Raw genomic sequence first — 18,084 nt, forward strand, 5'->3', positions numbered from 1 at the left:
ACATACTGCAACATAATCAGTGGCTTACGAAGAGTAGGCCACCAGAAATTTCTAGAAACCAGGATTAGCGTCCATGCAATCCTTGGATGACAAGCAATAGTCATGGATAGGATTCATGGATAGGATCTCTTTGGCACAACAATTTCCCAGAAGGAACATCAGAAGGTACAATAATTTGAGTAAAACTTACAGTATAGGGTCCATAAGAGGCAAAAGCAAGGAGAAGGTAACAGAAGCCAAATTATGGTAAGCAGGCACAATTGCGTAATTTTTACTGTCCATACTCTGGATAATAGTAAACATGTCAGACAGCATCGGCTTTAACATATTTGTTTCCTGAACGATAACACATTATATAATTAGGACAGAAAAAGAGCCCACCGTTGTCAGGATTCAATCACTTGGCATTGCAGGATTTTTGTTATCTGTCAAAATACTGATGAGTGCAGGGATACCTTTTAATAACTGCTAACAACTCACATGACAAAAAAACACAATAAAAGGGTAATAATGTTGGAGTAGCTGGATCTTTAAATAGTCATAAGAGGGAAAATGCCCATGCCAAATTATATCACTCATGGAAAAATTATGTCATAATGTCACACATGGTGCCCAGGGGAAGCTGCCAGGAGTCCTCCCTTCAAGGAGAGGCAGCAGTGGACCCAGCACCCCACTGAGTTCAAGCAGGGGGTAAGTCCATTTCCCCACCCTGAAGGTGTGCAATAATCTTTCTTTAAGGGGTGCCACTAGGGATGGGCTAAGGGGGCTGAAGCAATAAGTGCTTTCATGGGCAGTCCCAAATAGGAACTTGTGATTCTCAAATATACTCCAGCCATAAGTCTCTGCAGCTGCCCTCTGATTCATCCTTTAGCCCCATTTCAGGCCCCATGCTCCCCCCCTGTTCTGCTCCCAGCCAGTAACCAAGGTGCCCAGCGGGGTCTAGTAAAACTCTACTGTTACAGGAGGTTTCTATGTGTCTTTGCTTTCAATTTGTAGCTTCAGGGTTTAACCCTTTGAATTCCACTGGGCTGGCCATTTTATTCTCTCTTTGGAGGCTGGGACATTTTTTGCATCCATTTGTTTAACTATTATAGTAATTGTAATGACCCATGGAAAATGATATATTGTTTTTTTCAGCAGAAGTTCAGCTTTTCATTGGAAGCTGACTTGAGGTGAATTCTCCATCATGGGACAAAATATGAAGTTTCACGTACAAAACCAAATCCAAAAACATACGGTATTTTCATACTATAGAAAACTATAAAGTGCATGAAGATATTAAAATAATATTAAAAGATATTTTAAAATTTTTTTTTTAAACTACACTATCCCCTGAGTATATTTAAATATATATTTTTGTAATTATGCACTAAGGTTTACAGGTAAGTAAGTTCCTTGTATACTCTGTGGTACAAGATCCAGCTTGTTCCTGTTGATGTTGCTTATTGTAATTTGAATTTGCTTGATCCCCGTGATTCTTCTCTACTGTACCTGTAAGGAGTGCAGGTAAGGAGTCCGTATGCAGGATATACCTAATACTAGAGGTGAAGGCAGGGTCTGATTGACTAAATACAGGAAAGTCCAGTAACGTGGCTGGGGTCTGGGTCATGGGAGGTAGCTTTGTCCAATATAAAATAGCCGCATAGTTAAAGGATAATCCGGGGTTAACAACAGGAATCAATATCAAGAAAAGGAAAAGCTCTATTAGGCACAATAACAGTACTGAGTAGTGCTAGTTTTTAAACCTGCTGCCAGGGGGAGCTCTGCCCCCGCACGTGCCCAGAGCCAGCCATGCGCCCAGAAAATGAAGAGGGAGCCGGAGCAGCATCATACTACTCAGGTGAGTTACTCCGTCGGGGTCTCGGCTGGGGATCCCGACAGTACCCCCTCCCGAGAGGCCAGGATGACCATGATGGAAGGCAGAGATGAGGTTTCCAGGAGTCCTTATTGGGGTGGTAGCCTCTCCAACATATTAGGTATTGCAATTGCTCGTGGTGTCTTCTGGAGTCCAGGAGCTTTTCCACTTCATATTCCTCAACATAGCTGACAAGGAATGGAGCAGGAGGACTGGGATGTCGGTCAGGAAATGGGTTCGCAGTCCATGGCTTCAGGAGGGAGACATGCATGAAACACGGGATGAAGGGACATGGTGCTAGGTAGTTTCAATTCCACAGCAAAAGGGGATATGAGCTGGGAGATGAGGAAAGGAACTATGTATGTTGGCCCCAATTTCTTCGTAGGGCAAGCTGTGGTAACTTGTCTTGTCCCTGTCACGGCCAGGACTACTTGCCAAGCCGTGACTGTGTGGAGGGCGTGGGCATGAAGGGGTTAATAGCACCAGGCCTCTGGATTTACTAACTTCACCCTTAACAAGACATCAGTTATACCAACATAACCCCCAAATCCAGCCTGTATCCCCCCAGGTATTCTGCCACCACTCACGATTTTGATACCGGATTCGTGAGAAATCCGAATTAGAACATCTATCTCTATATATATACCGTATTTGCTCGATTATAAGACGACCCCGATTATAAGACGACCCCCCAAAATCAAAATATTAATTTAGGAAAAAAACAAAAAGCCTGAATATAAGACGACCCTATAGGAAAAAAGTTTTACCAGTAAATATTAATTCATGTAAATTATTTTTTCATGTTTAATAAAAGCTATGATTGAGAAAAATATATTTTTTAAATTTCCTTTTATTTGCCAACCTGCCCCCCCCAGTTATGCCACTCTGCCCCCAGAAATGCTTTATACCCCCCTATTTGCCACTCTGCCCCATGATATGCCTTATACCCCTATATGCCACTCTGGCATATAGGGGGTTAAAAGGCATATCATGGGGCTGAGTGGCATATAGGGGGTTAAAATGCATTTCTGGAGGTATATAGGCATATCATGGGGCTGAGTGGCATATAGGGGGTTAAAATGCATTTCTGGAGGTCCAGAAATGCATTTTAACCCCCTATATGCCACTCAGCCCCATGATATGCCTTTTAACCCAGCATGTACTGGCTGCCTTGGCTTGATAGGAGTGTGATTGCTGTTAGCAGTTTGATATATATATATCAAACTGCTAACAGCAATCACACTCCTATCAAGCCAAGGCAGCCAGTACATGCTGGAACCTGGGGATGATAGTAGTGGGATTACAGCCTCCCTATGCCATGCTACAACCCCCACCCCCCTTACACATCCATGCTATCACACACAAACACATTTAAATACTCATTCATTCCATTAATCACACATACTTCACACATTAATCACACATACTTACCCAAAAACCCTCCCCCACCCCCTTACCTGAACTGCAGATCTCTCACTCGAAGACTTCTGCAGGGGACCGGCTGTAGAGCAACTTCTCTGGCCCCGCCCCCAGAGGAGGGAGGGGGAGATAGAGCTCTGTGAGGACGCTGCAAGCTTCCTGTCCTCCTGCTTCTAACAGAAGAGACGCTGCTCGCGACCGGTAAGCAGCATGGCCCCAGCAGACATTTTTTGGGGGGTCTGAGAAGACGACCCCGATTATAAGACGAGGGGTATTTTTCAGAGCATTTGCTCTGGAAAAAACCTCGTCTTATAATCGAGCAAATACGGTATATCAACCCACCCCGGGCAAACAACATATATATATATATCCTCTAGAACTTAATAACAATATGGTAACGTGTTATCCTCTCTTAGGGTGTGTGAATATCAATACTAGAGCCCAAAGACAGACTTAGATTATGAATATTTTAATAGCAAAAAGACAAAGATTACACAGTGCCACAATTACAAAAAAACAAGACATACAAAAGAAAAATAAAACAGCAAACAGTTCTTAAAAACAAAGGGACTTAAACACAGGACCCTCACTCAAGAGTTTCTCCAATAAGTAGGCCTGCGGGAAATGCTTAAGTCCAGACGGTTTCTTATGATGTTGTTCTGATCACAGAATATCATGGAGTTCTGCTTTGAGGTCGCTGCATTGTCCCTAAATCAGGCTCTTTTGCAAGAACTCTTCCAAAGTTGAGGGAATGGAGGTACGAGCAAGTTCGTCCTTTATGGCGTCTGACAAACCCCAGCGAAACTGATCGTGAAGAGCAGGCTCGTTTTAATTGGTCTCCAGAGCAAGGCCTCTGAATTCAGTGACATAGTCTTCCACTGGCCGCCGACGTCCCAATACTTTTGTCCATATAGTTTGTGTGATGTGTTAGAGTTACACAGCCACAAGAGACTCCCAAATGTTTTCAAGATGAAAAAAATTTCAGAGGTGAACCAAAGTGGACTGTGTAGTAAATGTATTAACTTTTAATATTCATGCAAAGTAATAGTAGCCTGTTGCTACAGTAATGGACATTTGGGGGCTTTTGCCTTTTAGGATTTAATAGTCCAGAAAGTGAGTTTAAGTCCTGTAGACTGGTTGTTGTGTCTATCTACCCAGGCAATAATGCAAAATTGGCACAGCAGGGCCATTGCGACATAACCACCATTCAACAATGAACAAAATAAATTTAATAAAAAGTGTCCTGAATTGACAAAGGTTTAAATATAGAAGATGATAACTTAAAGGCTAGAGGATAAGTAGAACATCATTCATCAGCAGTAGTAGAGGGTACATACAGTAGAGAAATATTGTAAAGCTATACAGAACACAAACCTAAGAACCAAGAGAGGCTCAAGGTTAAAATGGGTAGACTACAAGCGCTATCGCTAATGTGCAGCCAGTCAACCTGGTTTGCTTAGTAGTAGTTAAAATTAGTTTCTATTAAGTCCCATGGATGTTCACAGGGGAAATTATCTGTTCAGACACCTTATTAGTAAAAACAATACTCCCTCTTTTTTTTATCATCCTAACACTTGATGAGCAGGAGAATGGTCAGATCATGTGTTGGCCACGTATGGAAGGCCAGTGGGAGTCTCACATTGACTTAGTCATGGAACGTAGGCCTAAGGCTTTTGTAGGCCTGAGACATTACTTTATGTAGACGAATGGCTGGACATAGATATGTGGAATTTGGTAAACAGGCTGTTTTCGTGAGCACTGTTGCTTTTAAGTTGCCCGGGCATGTTTTAGAATGCATGGCTATCCCGGTCTTGCCCACCTCCCCAGTAGGGTTGGCATATGAGCCCATATTTCCAGGAAACATTTTCACCTGTTACTGGGCAGTACCTGTAACATACTTCCCTGCACTATGTGGGGTGTATAAAGTTGATTATTTGATTGCCTTCGTTGAGTTAATACATCCCCTTAGAGTAGCACTAGAGGTAGCTGTCAGCAACCTGGGAAAATTAACTGTGTCCTGGCAAAAAATATTGGCGGTAAAACCGCTTAATAACACATCCCCTGAAGTAGCCGCTGGCTCTGCGTTATTTTACGTGTTTACAAAGGTATTCCTGTCACGACGATTATGTAGACTGGGTGTGCCCTGTGCGAGTGCGCGAACGGCGAATGTGGGACTTGTAGTCTTCGCAGCGCGCGGTTGTGCGCCTGTCCAAGATGATCACACGGCACTTCCTGCTCCTCCCCCTCCCGCACACTCAGCTCTCCTCCCTCCCGAAGTCGAAGTCGCAAAAAAAAAAAAAAAACTGAAAACAAAACTTTGTTTTCCGTGGGCTGTGCGGACACTTTCGTTTCTCCCGCAGCCTTCTGTTTTGAAAGTCATCCCTGTGAGTAGGCGGCCCTACGTCCCGTCAGACACCGGCAAAGCCCGGCGGGTCCTCGCTTACCGCTGCTGTCACTGCTCAGTAGCAGGGGGCCCTGTCTGTCACAACTCGCTGGTACTGCACGTGGAGTCCCGTGCGTGCCCCTCATGCTCCCCACACACAGGCTCCATGACTCACGGCGGCTTCCCTCTGTCATGCGGGTTAGATAAGGAGCAGCCGCTCGCCTGTCTGCGCTTCGGCTCCACTGTTTGTTTTTCTGGAGGTGGGCAGGGATGGATGGGCACGGAGGATCGGGCACGTCCCACATAGCCTCTAATGCCTGCACCAAAGAGGAGGCTGCCATGGACCTGTATCTCAGATCTCAGGGGCTGTACAGGAAGAGGATTGCCAAGGATGGCTCATGTCTCTTCAGGGCTGTGGCAGAGCAGGTACGGTATACAAATAAACCCTTACATTTATTTATGTTGGCCAGACCATGATATCCTAAATCCAAGTGTCCATCTTTTGGCCCCAAATCCAGCCCCCCCTATGTTCTTCTTTTCTATCCCAAAAATGTTGCTGGGTTTGAGTATTCTAGAGCCCTAAAAGTTATAGGGCATAAGAATACGCAAGAATTCTAGAATATTGTGTATAGAAACAGAAGGAAACGTGCAAGTAAAATACCTTACATAAGAAACTTTCTAGCGGTCATAAATTAACATAAAACCCCGTAAAACAAAAGTGGCATCATACTTTGGCAATTTAAAATGTTGGGAGATGTGTGCTACCCAACACAAATTGGGGCTCCTCTCCCTTCCTAGCAAAGGCACATCTAGCACCCAGACAAATGCGTGATTTTCCCTGGTGGCAGATTTGGTGCTTCATCATGTGGCCAGCAGCACCCCCATACATCTCTTAGCGGCAGATTGGGTGCTTCAGCATGTGGCCAGCGGCACCCCCATACATCTCTTAGCAACAGATTGGGTGCTTCAGCATGTGGCTAGTGGGAGGTTGGGTGCTTCAGCGTGTGGCCAGCGACACCCCCATACATCTCTTAGCGGCAGATTGGGTGCTTCAGCATGTGGCTAGTGGGAGGTTGGGTGCTTCAGCATGTGGCCAGCGGCACCCCCATACATCTCTTAGCGGCAGATTGGGTGCTTCAGCATGTGGCTAGTGGGAGGTTGGGTGCTTCAGCATGTGGCCAGCGGCACCCCCATACATCTCTTAGCGGCAGATTGGGTACTTCAGCATGTGGCTAGTGGGAGGTTGGGTGCCTCAGCATGTGGCCAGCGGCACCCCCATACATCTCTTAGCGGCAGATTGGGTGCGTCTGCATGTGGCCAGCGGCACCCCCATACATCTCTTAGTGGCAGATTGGGTGCTTCAGCATGTGGCCAACAGCGCCCCCATACATATCTTAGCGGCAGGTTGGGTGCTTCAGCATGTAGCCAGCGGCACCCCCATACATCTCTTAGCGGCAGGTTGGGTGTTTCAGCATGTGGCCAGCGGCACCCCCATACGTCTCTTAGCGGCAGGTTGGGTGTTTCAGCATGTAGCCAGCGCCACCCCCATACATCTCTTAGCGGCAGGTTGGGTGTTTCAGCATGTGGCCAGCGGCACCCCCATACATCTCTTAGCGGCAGGTTGGGTGCTTCAGCGTGTGGCCAGCGGCACCCCCATACATCTCTTAGCGGCGGGTTGGGTGTTTCAGCATGTGGCCAGCAGCACCCCCATACATCTCTTAGCGGCAGATTGGGTGTTTCAGCGTGTGGCCAGCGGCACCCCCATACATCTCTTAGCGGCAGGTTGGGTGCTTCAGCATGTGGCCAGCGGCACCCCCATACATCTCTTAGCGGCAGGTTGGGTGCTTCAGCATGTGGCCAGCGGCACCCCCATACGTCTCTTAGCGGCAGGTTGGGTGCTTCAGCGTGTGGCCAGCGGCACCCCCATACATCTCTTAGCGGCAGATTGGGTGTTTCAGCATGTGGCCAGCGGCACCCCCGTAACATCTCTTAGCAGATTGCGTGCTTCAGCGTGTGGCCAGCGGCACCCCCATACATCTCTTAGCGGCAGATTGGGTGTTTCAGCATGTGGCCAGCGGCACCCCCATACATCTCTTAGCGGCAGGTTGGGTGCTTCAGCATGTGGCCAGCGGCACCCCCATACGTCTCTTAGCGGCAGGTTGGGTGCTTCAGCGTGTGGCCAGCGGCACCCCCATACATCTCTTAGCGGCAGATTGGGTGTTTCAGCATGTGGCCAGCGGCACCCCCGTAACATCTCTTAGCAGATTGCGTGCTTCAGCGTGTGGCCAGCGGCACCCCCATACATCTCTTAGCGGCAGATTGGGTGTTTCAGCATGTGGCCAGCGGCACCCCCGTAACATCTCTTAGCAGATTGCGTGCTTCAGCGTGTGGCCAGCGGCACCCCCATACATCTCTTAGCAGCAGGTTGGGTGCTTCAGCGTGTGGCCAGCGGCACCACCATACATCTCTTAGCAGCAGATTAGGGGTTTTCAGCATGTGGCCAGCAGCTGGCTATGACGGACCACACACACCCTACATGAGTATGAAAGGAAGAGAGTTTATTTAAAAGGAGATATAATACCACAACAAGAGGACATAGTCATAAGCTAGGGGGGCAAAGGTTTCATGGTAACATCTGGAAATATTACTTTACGGAAAGGATAGAGGACGCATGGAATAGCCTTCCAGCGGAAGTGGTAGATGTTAATACAGTAAAGACATTTAAGCAAGCGTGGGATAGGTATAAGGCCAAGCTAGATCTAGGATAAGGGCAGGTACTAAAGGAAAGTACTCAGAGGTTGGGCAGACTGGATGGGCCTAATAGTTCTTAATTGCAGTCACTTTCTATGTTTCTATGAAAGCCATAGCATGCAGCCGCTGGCCTTAAAGCAGGGGTCCTCAAACTGCGGCCCTCCAGCTGCTGCAGGACTACATCTCCCATAATGCTCCTTCAGCTAAGGGGCTGGCTGAGGAGTATGGGAGATGTAGTCCTGCAGCAGCTGGAGGGCCGCAGTTTGAGGACACCTGCCTTAAAGTGACGGTCAGGCCCCGATACACACTGTTAATTACTGAGTAATGTGCTTTAGCATTCAGTATCTGTTATTGGTAATAAAATATTAGTAGGCCTTTTTAAAAATAAATAAAGTATCTGCAGATTCCACATACTGTTCTGCCTAAGAATTTGCGTAATTAACATAACACAGTGGGAGTAGATTTTTTTTTTTTTCCATATATGCAGGTAATTTATTGAACCACAGCAGGCGCTAATAAATATACTGATAACCCCAACATGTGAAATATTTATTATATAAAAAAATGTATTTTAACGGTCCATAGTATATTAATCAAAGTACAATCTGTACAGCTATATATATGGGAGGGGGGCAGCCCCTGTGATGCATTACCTAGCACAGCACCCTTTTGAACAACCAGACTTACCAATGTGCTGCTGCTCATTAGGCTGTTTGGGAATATAAGAAATGTCCCTTGTAATTGGCACATTTACATTGCAGGGGTCTATGTCGAGCTGGCACAGCCTCTGCAGCATCTCTTTCCTGTGTCAAGTATCCTTATGATGAGGGGCAACAGGAAATCACCATGTCCTGCGGCTTAGCAGAGACAACGTGCGGTACTACAGGATCCTGCTGAAGTTAGGCTGTGAGGGCTGCTGAAGACAGTGCCCTGGGTCAGCATAAATAATCACAGTCTCTATAAATGGAACCTTCTTGGCTCCTGAAAACATAATCCCACAAGCTCCTAAATGCTCATCTGGGTTCTCATTAGGTTTCTTCAGCCTTTTATGTCACCTCAGATTGGTTTCTAATGATGTGGTTTGATGTCTACTGTCTTAGTTGTAATTTTCCCACCTTGCAAGTACATGGAGGGGTTCTACAGAATTCCCCAATACCATCCATGCAGTTGCCTTTCCCCTTCTCCCAGCTACTTAGCTTGCAGGATATGTGTCCTGCTGTCTGCGCCAACATGGTGTGGTCACCACCAGTCACTCCTATTGAAATAAGTAGCCAGTCAGTGATGGGAAAATGGTACCATGGAGGTGGTATTGTCCTTCAGTTCTGCATCTTAGTAAAGTAATAACTTTTTTTTTTTTTTAACGGGTTGAAAAAAAATAAAACTTTAATATACATTGCTTGTTGGTGAGGCTACATGGGACACTCAACTATCCCCTTAACATTGTAACTAGATATGTTTCCACTCACCGTCCTCAGGGGAATGCTTAAAAAACGTGAACCTGCTTGTTCCCGCTTGCAGTATATTTCTTCGCTTTCAGGCAAACATTTCAACAAGTGTTTCTCTATGGTACCTTTGAGCTGATTTGTACAACAGGAAGTACCTACACAGTGCTAAATTACCTATCCGAATACATTCACATGCATTGTTTAAAGCTAAAGGACAAAAAAAATAAAGAAAAAAGGGCTTACCTCAGGGCGTAGCTGTAGGGCTGCATCTTCCCACCTGTGTCCTGACATTGTGTGCAACTGATTGGTTGCTTGAAACAGCCAATCACTGGCAGAAACGCGCTCATTAAAATCAGTGGGAGCGATTGCCGTGTATGCGAGAGGTCTCAGTGGACTAGAGCATTTTCAAAGCCAGTGCTGGGGCTGACGTACGTTAGCGCCAGGAGGTATGTTCGGCTGAACGCATCTCCTGTTAGGAAAATAACTGAGGGAAATCAAATGGGCAGAATCCCCTTATTCATTTGCAAGGGGGAAACCAAAAATTTAAAAGGACCTCTCATTTCTCATATGCATTAAAATGATAAGATGGCTGGAGTGTCCTTTTAACATGGCTACTAATGGTGTACTAATAGAAAGCAAAGATAGGTGTAGTTACAGACAGTTCTCAAATCTCTTACAAGTTAAGTAGTGGGGGTGGGGAATAGAGGGGGAATTGGCTCTTAAACGACTTTCTTCCTCAAATCTTAAAAGATGAGGAGCCCCTATTTCATTGTTCTATACGGAACGGTAGGCTGTGTTGGGAAGACCTGCTATTGGCCTTTAATATGCTTTTACAAAGTAATATATCCTATTGCAAATACAGTGCACCAATTACTCGATTGGTTTGAAAAAAGTTTTGCATTTCCTTAAAAATATGAAATCTTTTAACACGAATTAGTGCTCTGCACTATTGACAAAGTGTCTACTCCTTTGATGCCTTTAAGGCATGTTGCTATTTAATTCACTTGTGTGAATTCGCCGTGTCATTGCCTTATGCAACTCTAACATTTCAGTGATCTGTCAGGAATTTGCTTACTTCAACATGAACCACAAGGCCTTGAATTACATATGATGTCCATCTGGAGGCCCACGGGTAGTTGTGTGTAGCCCCATTAATAATGGCAGACCCTGCATTTGACTGTATAAAATCACCAGTTATGAAAAATAATAAAAAACAAACAAACAAAAAAAAATCTTCCCCCAGAAACGTATGCTAAATCGTAAGTGATTCTTGAAATTAAATTGAACATCGCAGGTCTATGTTTAGTGGTGTTAGGTCACACAGCTTCCTGTAAGCTGCTCTATATAGCCTATATAACTCCATTTCCCTCAAAGCAGCAATATATATAGCGATAACTGTGCAGTGTTTACTCGCCTAAAATAAATGACTATTAATGGTCCTATGACTCTGTTTCTCAAGACTCTAGAGTAATAGCCAGATGTGTGAAAATAAAACCATAAAAAATCACCCAGTAGAACTAGGGTCATCTGGTTGATTTCCTTTGTGTTTTAATGTTCTGTTCTCATGTTCTAATGGACATACTCGTGGGACTAAAAGACCAGGCCCTATAAACAAACATACCAAAAAGGCATTTTATGTGCCAGAGTGTGTAGTAACGTTCATGCCGGTCTTTCTATACGTTCTATTAACTAAAGTGTGCACAATTATTAGACAAGTATTTTGAGCATATCATCGTTTTTATGCATATGTTCCAACTCCAAGCTGTATAAACTTGAATGCTTATTGGATTTAAGCATATCATGTGCTGTTTATTTGTGTAATGAGGGAGGGTGCGGCCTAAAGAGATGAACACCCTATGTTGAGGTATGCATAATTATTAAGGAGCTTCATTTTCTCTGGCAAAATGGGCAGAAAAAGAGATTTAGCTGACTCTGAAAGGACCAGGAACCCATTATCCTCCAGTGCTGTCATATTCCAGAACTGCAACCTACCTAGAGTGTCCAGAATTACAAGGTGTTCAGTGCTTAGAGACATGACCACGGTACGGAAGGCTGAAACCCGACCACCACTGAACAAGACACATAAGTTGAAACATCAAGACTCGGCCAAGAAATGTCTGAAGACGGATTTTTCAAATCAATTTTTCAAAAGTAGCAAAGTTTGATTAAAAGTTGCTCGTTTGAGATGAGTGACTCTTGACGGTCCAGATGGATGTGCCTGTGGCTGGATCAGTAACGGGCATAGAGCTCCACTTTGACTCAGATGCCAGCAAGGTGGAGGAGGGCTTACTGGTATGAGCTGCTATTATCAAAGATGAGCTAGTTGGACCCTTTCGAGTTGAAGGTGGACTCAACTCCCAACCCTACTGCCAGTTTTTAGAAGACACTTTCTTCATGGGAAAAAGTCTGAATCTTTCAGGAAAACCATGATTTATATGCAGGACAATGTTCCATTGCATGCATCCATGCGCTCCACTGCGTGGCTAGCCAGTAAAGGCCTTAAAGATGAACAAATAATGACACGGCCCCCCTCCCCACCTGGCCTAAACCCTATTGAGAATGTGTGGGCCCTTCTTAAATGGCAGATTTATGCTGAAGGAAACCACCACTCTGAATAGTGTCTGGGAGGCTGTGGTTGCTGCTGCACAAAAAGTTGATCGTCAACAGATCAAGAAACTGACACACTCCATGAATGGAAGGCTTATGACGCATTGAAAAGAAGGGCAGCCATATTGGTCACCGATTTGATTTTGGAAATGTCACAAATGGTTTTGTAAATTTTTAGTTGTTTGTTTAGTAGAAAATTATCGTTTTTCATTTAGTTGCATAATAATAATTCTGCACACATAGATATTCTATAAGAAAACCAAAACTTCACTTTTACTTTCTTAAATATTCAAGTTTAAGGTTTCTTAACATTTTGGATTGATGGAGAGCACTGTGGTTGTTCAATAATAAAATTAATCGTCAAAAATACAACTTGCCTAATAATTGTGCACACAGTGTAGAAACCAAATATGCTTTGTGCCCAACCCTGCTCTTTTTGGAACTCTAACTTAAGGTTGCATAACAGCATTTATTAAGAGGAACATTTCACATGCTGACCACCACTACATGTAAAGTGCTGGCCTGTAGTGTGTGGGATGTATAAATGCACATGGACTGTCTCTGCTACATGCCCCACGTATTGCAGGGCAGCACCTGCCATGTTGAGGTCGGCTTCTCTGACAGGCTACTATGGAACCTACTGGGTATTTTGCTAGACCAGCTGCAAGTGGAACTGCCTGCTGAACAGATGGAGAAGTCTCCTGCAGGAGCGTTCCGGATCTGCACACCCTTACCTTAGGTCAGAGCAGCCCGACGAATCTGGATTAGTGTCGGCCAGCACTGTTTTCAGTAATAGCGTTTTCTGTACACTATGCCTGACTGTTAAGGTGTGTTTCTGTACTTCTGAATGCCAGAAACGCGTGATGCAATAGGTAAACATGTCCCAGGGGACGTTGCGTTGTGGAGGACACTCCAGGCATCTTATGCACTTTAATTCATGACAGATGAGAGGCCCCTTTAAATTTACATGGTGCCATCCAGTGTTAATCTCTAGCAGGAGATGTGTTCAACTGAACATGTAGCCTGGCACGTTATATACTTGCCACTAGTGACATATCCTGGCCTCAGCTGCAGGCATCTCCCTGGAACAAAACGGGGAGGGGGGGGAGCATTTTGCGCTCCCAGTGTCCCACTTTACAATGGACAAGTTACAAGGGAGATCTTTGATATTCCTGACCTGCCTATTTATGCCAGGGAGGCTGTGCCAGTTCAGCACAACTTCCGTAGACTTCAGTATAGGTTTTTGATGTCACATCCCTGTGCTCCATTTCTTAAAGGGGCACAGCACCTTTCATTGTACTTGGGATGACCTCTTATGTTATGCACAGAAAGCACCCCCATTGAAATGATTTCCTTGCCATCAAGCAGTCAGTGACGTGAAATGTTGGACTGTGGAGGACGCGTTCAGTTCTTTATTTTTTTAACATTTTGAAGAAAGCCTATTGGGGTACTTCAATAGCATTCTTTGTGGTGCACTTGCCATGGACCTTATACTGGCGCTTTAAAAGAATGCACTATAAGCATTTTAAGGACTTTGCGTGTTTCTCCATATTGCCTCCATATTTGTAGGAAAATATTTGTGTTCTTGGATCTTGAATCTCCTTTGTCTACACATGTGATTAAAGAGTATATCAATGACTGAGCCTTTGTGAGAGTTTATATGCACAAACATTGTCTTGCAAGTGACTGACAAAAATTATGCTTTTGCATATGAAATATTACCTGTAATTTAATTTCCTTTTTTTCCCAATAACATTCTTCATTATTTGAATGATATAAGATATTTCAATATATGTTTTTAAAAAGCCAAGTTTTTCCCTTGCTGTTTCCGGTTTCTTTTAATGACCAATGTCCAAGCAAGGGTATTTTCAATGATCAGGTTTACGGCTGATGTTTTACGGTTCTTCTTTAGAAATTCTCATTCAGTCATAACATTGTGCTACACAGTTGAGACATTACATTCTCCTATTTGTACTTGTAGGTTATGCATTCCCAGGCACAACATCTGGAGATCAGGAAATCCTGTATAAATTATCTGCGTGAAAATAGAAGCCAATATGAAGCGGTAAATACAACTTTGCTTTTCTCATGTATGCATAATTAGGGTTACTTTTTAGATTTTGTAGCTTAGCTAAGGCTGAGAAGCTTCTGTTTTCGCTGCAGTTTCAGCACACAGTGCCTCTTGCCTCTGATTGGATACCAATTTTCCTTAAGCTAAGTATTTTTTTTAAACGCTTCATTGATGTTCTCATAAAGTACTTTAATATACATTCTTCTTTTGTGGAGCTGCCATTGACAGTAAACTTTCCCTTTAAACGCCACTCTTGTCTCTGCCAAACCACTGTGCATGTTCCAGTGATAACTCCTTTCTTAGTGGTACAAGTCACTGCACAAACTAGTCATATAAATCGACAAAATAAATAGATATATAAAAAAAAGTTGTTGAGTCTCAGATTATCCTTGTACCAAATAAAGAATATGTTGGATTGTGGGTGCAAATCTCTACTCTTCATCATATACAATGATCTAAAGCCAGTGAATGTAATAACGCAAACCTTAAACTTTGGTTCATTATTTTCTTTGTTTTGTATGCATGTTTGTAATGTACTAATTTTTGCACTCTTTACTTAAGCCATTTCTCAAAACAGCCTAGAAATGTACAGAACCACAGTTTTCGCATTGTTGGTAAACATGTATTTCTCTGTTGGTTTGTAGTTCATTGAGGGGCCTTTTGAAGAATATTTAAAAAGATTGGAAAACCCGCAGGTATTGTATTGTATGTTTTGTACACTTGTCCCTGTGCTTATTTTCTTTATGTGCTATTTAAAATATTAAAGCTTGGTATAGACTGTAATAGTACCTAAACAAAACAAATGTATGCAGCACATTGGCTTAGGTATAGAGACACCACTATATATATTTCTGGATCTCTGTGTCCTTGTAGGGTATGTTATTCACTTAAATTGGTAATTTAAAAGCATAGTAGGAGAATTGTGTAGTAGGAGTGATGCCAAATAACTTTTCTTTTTTCTTGTATTCCAGGAATGGGTTGGCGAGGTAGAAATAAGTGCTCTTTCACTGATGCTAAAGTAAGGCAAACATTTTTCTTGCGTTGTTATTGTTTGCATTGTATTATTCACAATGTGGTCATTCTGTATTAATTTGATATTATATGCATATACATACACATACCACATTCAGATATACATATATATATATATATATATATATATATATATATATATATATATATACACCATGCCTCATTATTGGGTCTCAGCCATGCATATTGCTAGCTAACAGATGTATAAAATCATGAACTAACATGTGGCAAAGGTGGCATCCTATCACAGTGCCACATTTAAAGTCACCGAGTGTTTCATTACAACTCATTGGGAGTACAATGGGTTGTACCGGAAAGCTTAAATGTGGCACTGTGATAGGATAACCTTTGCCACATGTTAGTTCATACCTCAGTACACTGTAAGCGCCATTGTTGTAAAGTGGAAGCGTTCAGGAGTTAACAGCTCTGCCACGAAGAGGTAGGCTGTGTACAAAAACATTTATAGAGTGGGGCTGCTGAGTGCTGAAGTGCATAGTGCATCAGAAAGCCTCTCCTTTGTAGCATTAGTCACTACAGAGTTCTAAAGTGCCTTTGGAAGCAGCACCGTGTGTCATAAGATTCATGAAATGGGCTGCACACAAGCTGAATATCACTGCACAATGCCAAGCGTCTGCTGGAGTGGTGTAAAGCCACTGGACTCAGTAGCAGTAGAAACATGCTTTCTGGCGTGATGTTCGCTGGAAGTCTACTGGGTTTGGGATAGGCCCCCTAGTTATTTGCTAGCAACTTTGTGGAACCTGTTCCAACATAAATGTGCCCTGCACAAAACAAATTCCCACATAAACACTCCAAAAACCTGTGGAAATCCTTCCCGGAAGAGAGGAGGCTGTTACAATGCAAAGGTGGGAGGGTCTCCATATTACCACCTGTGGTTTTGGAATAGGATGTTCAACAAGCTCATATAGTTATGATGTTCAGGTGTCCACATAACGTATTTGCTCAATTATATGAAGACCCTGATAATAAGATTAAGATGTTTTTGCCACACACTCATACATAGACGTACACTCTGCCATTTGTGTAAGTAGAGGATGTGCAGGCTTTTTTAGGCCATGTTTAGTGCCTTAATTACTGTTTAGTGCCTTATTACTGTTTAAAATGCAATAACAAATGTGAAAATGGAAAAAAATGGTTGTATTGCTCCTATTACTTTATTTTCAGTGACATAGTATCTCTCCTCTCTGTCAGACACAAGATCAAAGTGTGTCAGTAAGAGAGAGAGACTTTGCTGCGTGTGATCACAGTGACTGATTTTCACAGTTGTGGTGTTTAACCACAACAGTTACTACACGAATACATTTGAAAATTACTGGTTGATCCTGGCCTGTAAGTAGTCGGCTGCGCAGCGGACCTGACGTCTAAATAAAAGACAACCTGGATTTATAGTTGAGCAAATACGGTACTTTTGGCCATATGGTGTATATAAAAAATCCTGTTATGCCAATCATTAAGGTATTTGTAACAAATGAATCCAATAATGAAGAATTAATATTTTTTCTTTCTTTTATTTCTCCTGCACTTCATGTTTTAGAAGAGATTTTGTGATTTATCAAGAACCCAATGTTCCTCCAGCCTATGTCACTGAACACGATTTCTCAGAAAAGGTAACTCTTTCTATGCTGCGTTATTACATTCGTATGACTCTTAATGTAATGCAGTGCTGTATTAAATTACTGATTGCTTTGAAGCCATTGTGCCACCTGCTCACGAAATAAAAGCAATTTAAGTTTGAACAGATGATAGACCCTTGGTGATCTTGCTTTGTATTTCCCCTATATAAACCTCATATGTTTTGAAAAATAAGCCGGCCTTCTAAAAATAAATAATAATCATTTTGTTCAGTAGCTGTGTAGGAAGGTGCGAGCTTATATTTATAGAAATGTGGTGTGTACAAATAGTAAATTTAGTCTGTGTTGTATTTTCTATAATGAACAGTTTTTCTATTTCCATGCTTACATGTCTAATTATTGTTACACAAAGCATATCTTATAAAAGGTGGCATTCTATGACAGGTTGTCTGCTACAATTCTATGTATACCGATACACGACTGGCCCTTAGTACCCATAAGCACATACATGACCAGTAGAAAACGATACCTGCAAGGAAGGCAGAAAAATGGAGTTTATCTGGAACATGCCAGAACACCTTCTGTTTTGACTGGTTGGTTGATGGATAGTTTTGAATGATGGCTTAGCTGAGTTGTTGCAAACACAGGAAGGAAGTTACCACATAAAAATAAGGATGTACCTCTGACAAGAAAACATTAATCTGTCTCCTGACTAATAACATTACAGGGAGGAAAAGAACAATGGCACATGTTAGTTTGAATGGGAGAAGTACTCACGTTTCAGAGTATCACTATAGACACACAGAAATGTCAGAAAAGAAGTCTTATCTGTTCTTTTTATCCTGAAGAGAGGTGGTTACAAGCCATGAACACTACAAAGGTTCACCAGTCCTCAAATATTTAGGCAAAAAGAGCTTCATAACACACAATTG

General features: G+C 43.0%; 1 protein-coding gene across 1 annotated transcript in view; it reads left to right on the forward strand.

Annotated features, from left to right (window-relative positions):
* The first annotated feature begins 5,460 nt into the window (after positions 1-5,460).
* The window catches only part of OTUD4 (OTU deubiquitinase 4), a 32,424-nt gene continuing 19,800 nt past the window's right edge, over positions 5,461-18,084 (forward strand). The window contains exons 1-5 of the mRNA XM_053460796.1: positions 5,461-6,083; positions 14,442-14,525; positions 15,176-15,226; positions 15,503-15,549; positions 17,116-17,188. Of these exons, the coding sequence (XP_053316771.1) occupies positions 5,928-6,083; positions 14,442-14,525; positions 15,176-15,226; positions 15,503-15,549; positions 17,116-17,188 (411 nt within the window). The 5' untranslated portion in view covers positions 5,461-5,927. The remainder of the gene's footprint in view (positions 6,084-14,441; positions 14,526-15,175; positions 15,227-15,502; positions 15,550-17,115; positions 17,189-18,084) is intronic.

The sequence above is a fragment of the Spea bombifrons genome, chromosome 1, assembly GCF_027358695.1.
Source record: "Spea bombifrons isolate aSpeBom1 chromosome 1, aSpeBom1.2.pri, whole genome shotgun sequence".
Lineage (NCBI taxonomy): Eukaryota > Metazoa > Chordata > Amphibia > Anura > Pelobatidae > Spea > Spea bombifrons.